Genomic DNA, 12,908 nt, shown 5'->3' on the forward strand with positions numbered 1-12,908 from the left:
GGAGGTATAAATGATAAGTTAGAAGGGGGTATAAATGATAAGTTAGAAGGGGGTATAAATGATAAGTTACTAGGGGGTATAAATGATAAGTTAGAAGGGGGTATAAATGATAAGTTAGAAGGGGGTATAAATGATAAGTTAGAAGGGGGTATAAATGATAGGTTAGAAGGAGGTATAAATGATAAGTTAGAAGGGGGTATAAATGATAAGTTACTAGGAGGTATAAATGATAAGTTAGAAGGAGGTATAAATGATAAGTTAGAAGGGGGTATAAATGATAAGTTAGAAGGAGGTATAAATGATAAGTTAGAAGGGGGTATAAATGATAAGTTACTAGGGGGTATAAATGATAAGTTACTAGGGGGTATAAATGATAAGTTAGAAGGGGGTATAAATGATAAGTTACTAGGGGGTATAAATGATAAGTTAGAAGGGGGTATAAATGATAAGTTAGAAGGGGGTATAAATGATAAGTTAGAAGGGGGTATAAATGATAAGTTAGAAGGAGGTATAAATGATAAGTTAGAAGGGGGTATAAATGATAAGTTAGAAGGGGGTATAAATGATAAGTTACTAGGGGGTATAAATGATAAGTTAGAAGGGGGTATAAATGATAAGTTACTAGGGGGTATAAATGATAAGTTACTAGGGGGTATAAATGATAAGTTAGAAGGGGGTATAAATGATAAGTTACTAGGGGGTATAAATGATAAGTTACTAGGGGGTATAAATGATAAGTTACTAGGGGGTATAAATGATAAGTTACTAGGGGGTATAAATGATAAGTTAGAAGGAGGTATAAATGATAAGTTAGAAGGGGGTATAAATGATAAGTTAGAAGGGGGTATAAATGATAAGTTAGAAGGAGGTATAAATGATAAGTTAGAAGGGGGTATAAATGATAAGTTAGAAGGGGGTATAAATGATAAGTTACTAGGGGGTATAAATGATGTACTAAGTGCTGAAGTGGAGCCACATGGTGGACGTGTGTTGCCTGCGAGGTCAGTGGGTGTCCAAAGTGATTCTATGGATGAAGACAATATTTCATTGACAATATTATGATTGTGTTGATAAAGAAGGTGAGAAAAAGATTATTTACCTTCTGGAAGTTCCTGTTGGAGACATTTTCCATGCGGCTTTACATTTGATGAAGGTAAGCTCCTCCTGCGCTAACTTGGCTGAATCTTTCAGACAGAACACCATCCTGCAAGCACATCAACGCCTTATCACCTACTGTACATACAGTATTTCCATCATACCTTCTTTCAATACAAACATCAAATGCTTATCACCTACTGTGCATACAGTATTTCCATCATACCTTCTTTCCATACAAACATCAAATGCTTATCACGTACTGTACATACAGTATTTCCATCATACCTTCTTTCAATACAAACATCAAATGCTTATCACGTACTGTACATACAGTATTTCCATCATACCTTCTTTCAATACAAACATCAAATGCTTATCACCTACTGTACATACAGTATTTCCATCATACCTTCTTTCAATACAAACATCAAATGCTTATCACGTACTGTACATACAGTATTTCCATCATACCTTCTTTCCATACAAACATCAAATGCTTATCACCTACTGTACATACAGTATTTCCATCATACCTTCTTTAAATACAAACATCAAATGCTTATCACGTACTGTACATACAGTATTTCCATCATACCTTCTTTCAATACAAACATCAAATGCTTATCACCTACTGTACATACAGTATTTCCATCATACCTTCTTTCCATACAAACATCAAATGCTTATCACCTACTGTACATACAGTATTTCCATCATACCTTCTTTCCATACAAACATCAAATGCTTATCACCTACTGTACATACAGTATTTCCATCATACCTTCTTTCCATACAAACATCAAATGCTTATCACGTACTGTACATACAGTATTTCCATCATACCTTATTTCCATACAAACATCAAATGCTTATCACCTACTGTACATACAGTATTTCCATCATACCTTCTTTCCATACAAACATCAAATGCTTATCACCTACTGTACATACAGTATTTCCATCATACCTTCTTTCCATACAAACATCAAATGCTTATCACCTACTGTACATACAGTATTTCCATCATACCTTCTTTCCATACAAACATCAAATGCTTATCACGTACTGTACATACAGTATTTCCATCATACCTTCTTTCAATACAAACATCAAATGCTTATCACCTACTGTACATACAGTATTTCCATCATACCTTCTTTCCATACAAACATCAAATGCTTATCACCTACTGTACATACAGTATTTCCATCATACCTTCTGTCAATACAAACATCAAATGCTTATCACGTACTGTACATACAGTATTTCCATCATACCTTCTTTCCATACAAACATCAAATGCTTATCACCTACTGTACATACAGTATTTCCATCATACCTTCTGTCAATACAAACATCAAATGCTTATCACGTACTGTACATACAGTATTTCCATCATACCTTCTTTCAATACAAACATCAAATGCTTATCACCTACTGTACATACAGTATTTCCATCATACCTTCTTTCCATACAAACATCAAATGCTTATCACGTACTGTACATACAGTATTTCCATCATACCTTCTGTCAATACAAACATCAAATGCTTATCACGTACTGTACATACAGTATTTCCATCATACCTTCTTTCAATACAAACATCAAATGCTTATCACCTACTGTACATACAGTATTTCCATCATACCTTCTTTCCATACAAACATCAAATGCTTATCACGTACTGTACATACAGTATTTCCGTCATACCTTCTTTCAATACAAACATCAAATGCTTATCACGTACTGTACATACAGTATTTCCGTCATACCTTCTGTCAATACAAACATCAAATGCTTATCACGTACTGTACATACAGTATTTCCATCATACCTTCTTTCAATACAAACATCAAATGCTTATCACGTACTGTACATACAGTATTTCCATCATACCTTCTTTCAATACAAACATCAAATGCTTATCACGTACTGTACATACAGTATTTCCATCATACCTTCTTTCAATACAAACATCAAATGCTTATCACCTACTGTACATACAGTATTTCCATCATACCTTCTTTCCATACAAACATCAAATGCTTATCACCTACTGTACATACAGTATTTCCATCATACCTTCTTTCCATACAAACATCAAATGCTTATCACCTACTGTACATACAGTATTTCCATCATACCTTCTTTCCATACAAACATACTTTTCCTGGGTCTCTCCAGCTCGTATGTGAACTCTGTGCACCTCCATCATGTTGGTGCTGTCCGAGTGTCCGGACCACCAAGCAGAAAGCATCTCCACCATGCTGGTGCTGGACCAGCCCTTTGACTCCTCCCACTTGAAGGTCACCATCAGCAGGTCACCTACGTCCTTCTCCGTCACCAGCAGGAAGGAATGTGTCTTATTGGACGCCATCTTCTCCTTCCTGTCCAAGCATTAAAGGTCTTCATTTCCTTTTCAACAGTGCACCAATAATCATAATAAAGTGGCATGTTTTGTGACTCATTCCTCCAGTTAGGCTTCGGCATAATCAATCAATCAATCAATCAATGTTTATTTATATAGCCCTAAATCATAATGTGGTGTTTGCCATTCCAAAAGATGCAAAGGACCTCAGGCAGCGTGCAGATAAGATGGGTTTTAATTCCAATACGCAAAGCAAAATAGAAAACTTAGATACTAGCATAACTTAGCACGTAGCTGGAGGTTTACTTAGCATAAAAGAAAACTGTTGTGTAGAATGAAGAAGAATTTGGCCAGGACTGGCGGGGTGAGATGGGTATAAGAGGGATTAGTGGCAGCAGCAGGTGGGGACACTAATCAAACTGGTGTGTCCACTCAGTGCACCTAGCAAAAAAAAGGTATACAAAAAAGAGGAAAGGAGCACTGAGGACGAAACAGAAAACTGAGGAGAATAATAACAAGCACAAAACAAGACATTCTTGTTTTGTTTTGCTGCACTTGCAACTTAGACAACTTCATAGGATGGCAACCATTTGTCAATTTTGTTGTCAAAATCAATAATAAAACTCAATAATAAATAATAAAACAAAATCAATAATAAAAATTCATTTGTCAAGATACTACATCATTGTTTGTGTTTCCCCAAGTAAGCACAAGCAGTTAACAGCAAACAGGACGAGAAAAAATACCGCAAGCAAAAAATGGTAAGTATTGAACACATATTTGTCGTTTTTTTATGCATTCTTACTCCAACAACAACACTCCATTTATATCTCGTAACATATATATATTGCATAAGTATTGCTAACATTGTTACTATATATATTGAATAAGTATTGCTAACATTGTTACTATAATGGATAACTTTAGCAGCACATGATCACAAAGCCCTAACTATAGTGCTATAATAAGCTGCTAACTATAGTGATATAATAAGCTGCTAACTATAGTGCTATAATAAGCTGCCAACTATAGTGCTATAATAAGCTGCCAACTATAGTGCTATAATAAGCTGCTAACTATAGTGCTATAATAAGCTGCTAACTATAGTGCTATAATAAGCTGCTAACTATAGTGATATAATAAGCTGCTAACTATAGTGCTATAATAAGCTGCTAACTATAGTGATATAATAAGCTGCTAACTATAGTGCTATAATAAGCTGCTAACTATAGTGCTATAATAAGCTGCTAACTATAGTGCTATAATAAGCTGCTAACTATAGTGCTATAATAAGCTGCTAACTATAGTGCTATAATAAGCTGCTAACTATAGTGCTATAATAAGCTGCTAACTATAGTGCTATAATAAGCTGCTAACTATAGTGCTATAATAAGCTGCTAACTATAGTGCTATAATAAGCTGCTAACTATAGTGCTATAATAAGCTGCTAACTATAGTGCTATAATAAGCTGCTAACTATAGTGCTATAATAAAGTGCTACCTGGCATTTGAGTTGCTGAAAGTTCCTTCTAGATTACAAGTCATGCCTCTCACCTGCATAAAAGAAGGTTGTGAACATAAACCGAGAAAAAAAGACAATAAAATACACTCGTTTGTGGCCACCTTTTTTTTTTTAACCTGCATGAGGAATATTATTATGATTATGATGAGTTCTTCATCCAAACAGGACAATATAAACATCTCATCAGTCGGCATCGCAGTGAGAGCAGACATCGTACATTAAGTGATTCTTTTATTTTGTTTGTATTTCTTGTATAGCACTCAGCACTTCTGCTGTGTTCATCTTCCTTATATTCAGCCTCAAAAATAGAAGTTCTGGATCATCATTTGTCCCAAAGAGGACCTTGTTGTCTAGATAGATAGATAGATAGATAGATAGATAGATAGATAGATAGATAGATAGATAGATAGATAGATAGATAGATAGATAGATAGATAGATAGATAGATAGATAGTACTCTATTGTCTATCATCCTTTTTCTGTTTTTATGCATTGTAACTCATAAATAAACAAAAGTCAGCTAACAATCTGTATATCCAGGTGAGAGGATGAACTTTCAATTCATGTCCACAACCTTCTACTATCCAGGTGAGAGGATGAACTTTCAATTTATGTCCACAACCTTCTACTATCCAGGTGAGAGGATGAACTTTCACCAACTGAGAGGCCATGCAGCAGCTCAGCGGCTCAATATGCTAACATAGCAGCATAAGCTAGTTAGCTCTTGTGATCACAGCACTGCTAAAAGTAGTTCCTGCTTATAATAACAACACTGCTTACATTTGGTGAACATAAAATGAATATTCATGTTAGACACAATAGAGAACTCCTATTTGCTGCATCGTTAGCCACCTCCTACTTGCCGTATTTTACTCATTAGAATGCATAAAATGTGTGTTCTTGTCTTATGTAGGGATTGTGAATGATAAGCAAACAAAGATAGTCAAGGATTAGCAGACTATCAAAATAGTCCCATAACTTATACAGTAAGACATGTTTCTTTTTTTCAGAGAGATTCCACAGAACACTCACACATTAAACACTCACACATTAAACACTCACACATTAAACACTCACACATGAAGCACTCACACATGAAACACTCACACATTAAACACTCACACATTAAACACTCACACATTAAACACTCACACATTAAACACTCACACATTAAACACTCACACATTAAACACTCACACATTAAACACTCACACATTAAGCACTCACACATTAAACACTCACACATGAAACACTCACACATTAAACACTCACACATGAAACACTCACACATTAAGCACTCACACATTAAACACTCACACATGAAACACTCACACATTAAACACTCACACATGAAACACTCACACATTAAGCACTCACACATTAAACACTCACACATTAAACACTCACACATTAAACTGCAGCTTTTCTGCTTCTCCTTTGGTTCCGAACAAGGAGAAACTCAGCGAGGATTCTGTCTCACATCTCTTCAGCTTGCAGGACATATGGATCTTCAGCTGGTAGTGGTAAACTGTACACCACAAACATAGTCCCATCACTAAACTGTACACCACAAACATAGTCCCATCACTAAACTGTACACCACAAACATAGTCCCATCACTAAACTGTACACCACAAACATAGTCCCATCACTAAACTGTACACCACAAACATAGTCCCATTACTAAACTGTACACCACAAACATAGTCCCATCACTAAACTGTACACCACAAACATAGTCCCATCACTAAACTGTACACCACAAACATAGTCCCATCAGTAAACTGTACACCACAAACATAGTCCCATCACTAAACTGTACACCAAAAACATAGTCCCATTACTAAACTGTACACCACAAACATAGTCCCATCACTAAACTGTACACCACAAACATAGTCCCATTACTAAACTGTACACCACAAACATAGTCCCATCACTAAACTGTACACCACAAACATAGTCCCATCACTAAACTGTACACCACAAACATAGTCCCATTACTAAACTGTACACCACAAACATAGTCCCATCACTAAACTGTACACCACAAACATAGTCCCATCACTAAACTGTACACCACAAACATAGTCCCATCACTAAACTGTACACCACAAACATAGTCCCATTACTAAACTGTACACCACAAACATAGTCCCATCACTAAACTGTACACCACAAACATAGTCCCATCACTAAACTGTACACCACAAACATAGTCCCATCACTAAACTGTACACCACAAACATAGTCCCATCACTAAACTGTACACCACAAACATAGTCCCATTACTAAACTGTACACCACAAACATAGTCCCATTACTAAACTGTACACCACAAACATAGTCCCATCACTAAACTGTACACCACAAACATAGTCCCATTACTAAACTGTACACCACAAACATAGTCCCATCACTAAACTGTACACCACAAACATAGTCCCATCACTAAACTGTACACCACAAACATAGTCCCATCAGTAAACTGTACACCACAAACATAGTCCCATCACTAAACTGTACACCACAAACATAGTCCCATCACTAAACTGTACACCACAAACATAGTCCCATCACTAAACTGTACACCACAAACATAGTCCCATCAGTAAACTGTACACCACAAACATAGTCCCATCACTAAACTGTACACCACAAACATAGTCCCATCAGTAAACTGTACACCACAAACATAGTCCCATCACTAAACTGTACACCACAAACATAGTCCCATCACTAAACTGTACACCACAAACATAGTCCCATCACTAAACTGTACACCACAAACATAGTCCCATCAGTAAACTGTACACCACAAACATAGTCCCATCAGTAAACTGTACACCACAAACATAGTCCCATCAGTAAACTGTACACCACAAACATAGTCCCATCAGTAAACTGTACACCAGAGACATAGTCCCATCACTAAACTGTACACCACAAACATAGTCCCATCAGTAAAGTGTACACCAGAGACATAGTCCCATCACTAAACTGTACACCACATACATAGTCCCATCAGTAAAGTGTACACCACAAACATAGTCCCATCAGTAAAGTGTACACCAGAGACATAGTCCCATCAGTAAAGTGTACACCAGAGACATAGTCCCATCAGTAAAGTGTACACCAGAGACATAGTCCCATCAGTAAACTGTACACCAGAGACATAGTCCCATCAGTAAAGTGTACACCAGAGACATAGTCCCATCAGTAAAGTGTACACCAGAGCCATAGTCCCATCAGTAAACTGTACACCAGAGACATAGTCCCATCAGTAAAGTGTACACCAGAGACATAGTCCCATCAGTAAAGTGTACACCAGAGACATAGTCCCATCAGTAAAGTGTACACCAGAGACATAGTCCCATCAGTAAAGTGTACACCAGAGACATAGTCCCATCAGTAAAGTGTACACCAGAGACATAGTCCCATCAGTAAAGTGTACACCAGAGACATAGTCCCATCAGTAAAGTGTACACCAGAGACATAGTCCCATCAAACACTCACCTCTGAAAGGCATGGATGCTGTGGTCCTGGTGTACATCTGAACGTTGCGTACTTTGTGCACCTTGCTGATGGTGTAGCCCAGCGTGTTGCAGCGGCTCTTGCGGCAGCTGAGACAAATGCCGCGCTCGAACATGTGGTTGTTGCCACAGCGGTACACCTTGGACGCCCCCTGCTGGTTGAGCAGGGAGTCGATGAAGAGGTACACCGAGCGCTCGTGCTCACACTTGACCGCGTCGGTGATGGCTGCAGAAGAAAATCACACGCTGGTCAAACAAGGGAAGAGTTGGAGAGCGAGCCAAGATCTACTGACTCAGGTTCTACTTTGCTGGGAAAGAGCGAGCCAAGATCTACTGACTCAGGTTCTACTTTGCTGGGAAAGAGCGAGCCAAGATCTACTGACTCAGGTTCTACTTTGCTGGGAAAGAGCGAGCCAACATCTACTGACTCAGGTTCTACTTTGCTGGGAAAGAGCGAGCCAAGATCTACTGACTCAGGTTCTACTTTGCTGGGAAAGAGTGAGCCAAGATCTACTGACTCAGGTTCTACTTTGCTGTGAAAGAGCCAGCCAAGATCTACTGACTCAGGTTCTACTTTGCTGGGAAAGAGCGAGCCAAGATCTACTGACTCAGGTTCTACTTTGCTGGGAAAGAGCGAGCCAACATCTACTGACTCAGGTTCTACTTTGCTGGGAAAGAGCGAGCCAAGATCTACTGACTCAGGTTCTACTTTGCTGTGAAAGAGCGAGCCAACATCTACTGACTCAGGTTCTACTTTGCTGTGAAAGAGCGAGCCAACATCTACTGACTCAGGTTCTACTTTGCTGGGAAAGAGCGAGCCAAGATCTACTGACTCAGGTTCTACTTTGCTGGGAAAGAGCGAGCCAACATCTACTGACTCAGGTTCTACTTTGCTGGGAAAGAGCGAGCCAAGATCTACTGACTCAGGTTCTACTTTGCTGGGAAAGAGTGAGCCAAGATCTACTGACTCAGGTTCTACTTTGCTGTGAAAGAGCCAGCCAAGATCTACTGACTCAGGTTCTACTTTGCTGGGAAAGAGCGAGCCAAGATCTACTGACTCAGGTTCTACTTTGCTGGGAAAGAGCGAGCCAACATCTACTGACTCAGGTTCTACTTTGCTGGGAAAGAGCGAGCCAAGATCTACTGACTCAGGTTCTACTTTGCTGGGAAAGAGTGAGCCAAGATCTACTGACTCAGGTTCTACTTTGCTGTGAAAGAGCCAGCCAAGATCTACTGACTCAGGTTCTACTTTGCTGGGAAAGAGCGAGCCAAGATCTACTGACTCAGGTTCTACTTTGCTGGGAAAGAGCGAGCCAACATCTACTGACTCAGGTTCTACTTTGCTGGGAAAGAGCGAGCCAAGATCTACTGACTCAGGTTCTACTTTGCTGGGAAAGAGTGAGCCAAGATCTACTGACTCAGGTTCTACTTTGCTGTGAAAGAGCGAGCCAACATCTACTGACTCAGGTTCTACTTTGCTGGGAAAGAGCGAGCCAACATCTACTGACTCAGGTTCTACTTTGCTGGGAAAGAGCGAGCCAAGATCTACTGACTCAGGTTCTACTTTGCTGTGAAAGAGCGAGCCAACATCTACTGACTCAGGTTCTACTTTGCTGGGAAAGAGCGAGCCAACATCTACTGACTCAGGTTCTACTTTGCTGGGAAAGAGCGAGCCAAGATCTACTGACTCAGGTTCTACTTTGCTGTGAAAGAGCGAGCCAACATCTACTGACTCAGGTTCTACTTTGCTGGGAAAGAGCGAGCCAACATCTACTGACTCAGGTTCTACTTTGCTGGGAAAGAGCGAGCCAAGATCTACTGACTCAGGTTCTACTTTGCTGGGAAAGAGCGAGCCAAGATCTACTGACTCAGGTTCTACTTTGCTGGGAAAGAGCGAGCCAAGATCTACTGACTCAGGTTCTACTTTGCTGGGAAAGAGCGAGCCAAGATCTACTGACTCAGGTTCTACTTTGCTGTGAAAGAGTGAGCCAACATCTACTGACTCAGGTTCTACTTTGCTGTGAAAGAGCGAGCCAACATCTACTGACTCAGGTTCTACTTTGCTGGGAAAGAGCGAGCCAAGATCTACTGACTCAGGTTCTACTTTGCTGTGAAAGAGCGAGCCAACATCTACTGACTCAGGTTCTACTTTGCTGGGAAAGAGCGAGCCAAGATCTACTGACTCAGGTTCTACTTTGCTGGGAAAGAGCGAGCCAACATCTACTGACTCAGGTTCTACTTTGCTGGGAAAGAGCGAGCCAAGATCTACTGACTCAGGTTCTACTTTGCTGGGAAAGAGTGAGCCAAGATCTACTGACTCAGGTTCTACTTTGCTGTGAAAGAGCCAGCCAAGATCTACTGACTCAGGTTCTACTTTGCTGGGAAAGAGCGAGCCAAGATCTACTGACTCAGGTTCTACTTTGCTGGGAAAGAGCGAGCCAACATCTACTGACTCAGGTTCTACTTTGCTGGGAAAGAGCGAGCCAAGATCTACTGACTCAGGTTCTACTTTGCTGGGAAAGAGTGAGCCAAGATCTACTGACTCAGGTTCTACTTTGCTGTGAAAGAGCCAGCCAAGATCTACTGACTCAGGTTCTACTTTGCTGGGAAAGAGCGAGCCAAGATCTACTGACTCAGGTTCTACTTTGCTGGGAAAGAGCGAGCCAACATCTACTGACTCAGGTTCTACTTTGCTGGGAAAGAGCGAGCCAAGATCTACTGACTCAGGTTCTACTTTGCTGGGAAAGAGTGAGCCAAGATCTACTGACTCAGGTTCTACTTTGCTGTGAAAGAGCGAGCCAACATCTACTGACTCAGGTTCTACTTTGCTGGGAAAGAGCGAGCCAACATCTACTGACTCAGGTTCTACTTTGCTGGGAAAGAGCGAGCCAAGATCTACTGACTCAGGTTCTACTTTGCTGTGAAAGAGCGAGCCAACATCTACTGACTCAGGTTCTACTTTGCTGGGAAAGAGCGAGCCAACATCTACTGACTCAGGTTCTACTTTGCTGGGAAAGAGCGAGCCAAGATCTACTGACTCAGGTTCTACTTTGCTGGGAAAGAGCGAGCCAAGATCTACTGACTCAGGTTCTACTTTGCTGGGAAAGAGCGAGCCAACATCTACTGACTCAGGTTCTACTTTGCTGGGAAAGAGCGAGCCAAGATCTACTGACTCAGGTTCTACTTTGCTGGGAAAGAGCGAGCCAACATCTACTGACTCAGGTTCTACTTTGCTGGGAAAGAGCGAGCCAAGATCTACTGACTCAGGTTCTACTTTGCTGGGAAAGAGTGAGCCAAGATCTACTGACTCAGGTTCTACTTTGCTGTGAAAGAGCGAGCCAACATCTACTGACTCAGGTTCTACTTTGCTGGGAAAGAGCGAGCCAACATCTACTGACTCAGGTTCTACTTTGCTGTGAAAGAGCGAGCCAACATCTACTGACTCAGGTTCTACTTTGCTGTGAAAGAGCGAGCCAACATCTACTGACTCAGGTTCTACTTTGCTGTGAAAGAGCGAGCCAACATCTACTGACTCAGGTTCTACTTTGCTGTGAAAGAGCGAGCCAACATCTGCTGACTCAGGTTCTACTTTGCTGGGAAAGAGCGAGCCAACATCTACTGACTCAGGTTCTACTTTGCTGGGAAAGAGCGAGCCAAGATCTACTGACTCAGGTTCTACTTTGCTGGGAAAGAGCGAGCCAACATCTACTGACTCAGGTTCTACTTTGCTGGGAAAGAGCGAGCCAAGATCTACTGACTCAGGTTCTACTTTGCTGGGAAAGAGCGAGCCAACATCTACTGACTCAGGTTCTACTTTGCTGGGAAAGAGCGAGCCAAGATCTACTGACTCAGGTTCTACTTTGCTGTGAAAGAGCGAGCCAAGATCTACTGACTCAGGTTCTACTTTGCTGGGAAAGAGCGAGCCAAGATCTACTGACTCAGGTTCTACTTTGCTGTGAAAGAGGACATTGTGCTAGCAGCAGCAACCTTGTTGCCGGCTAAAAGAGATTAGCGACTAATAGCACACATGTGACGCCTGCTTGGACACTTTTTGTTTATGTTGGATGAAATCTGTTGGGGCACATGAAGATTTTATTCCAGGGGTGTCCAAAGAACAGCCCGGGGGCCATTTGTGGCTCGTAGCTAAATTTGTTAGCATTCTTATAGTAGCATGCTAACTTTTTTTTATTTTGCTAATGTTGAAGGTATACACCTGACAGATAAATATTATGCTACTTTTGGTAGCCTTTTTAAATTGATTCTTTATAATAAAAAATAAAAAAAAATGTAAAAATAAAAAAAATAAAAAAAATGTAAACATTTTAAAATATGTTTTCTTTTTTTTCATTTTTTTTTTCATCGAATTTACAAAATGATGAATCTATT

The 12,908-nt window shown here is 40.2% G+C and overlaps 1 protein-coding gene across 1 annotated transcript in view; it reads right to left on the reverse strand.

The window, feature by feature from the left end:
• Positions 1 to 912: 912 nt before the first annotated feature.
• The window catches only part of LOC133634993 (lipoprotein lipase), a 30,664-nt gene continuing 18,668 nt past the window's right edge, over positions 913 to 12,908 (reverse strand). The window contains 5 exon segments of the mRNA XM_062027657.1: positions 913 to 1,024; positions 1,100 to 1,204; positions 3,265 to 3,486; positions 6,397 to 6,517; positions 8,506 to 8,748. Coding sequence (XP_061883641.1) covers positions 1,003 to 1,024; positions 1,100 to 1,204; positions 3,265 to 3,486; positions 6,397 to 6,517; positions 8,506 to 8,748 — 713 coding nt within the window. The 3' untranslated portion in view covers positions 913 to 1,002.

Source organism: Entelurus aequoreus, linkage group LG19 (genome assembly GCF_033978785.1).
Source record: "Entelurus aequoreus isolate RoL-2023_Sb linkage group LG19, RoL_Eaeq_v1.1, whole genome shotgun sequence".
Classification (NCBI taxonomy): domain Eukaryota; kingdom Metazoa; phylum Chordata; class Actinopteri; order Syngnathiformes; family Syngnathidae; genus Entelurus; species Entelurus aequoreus.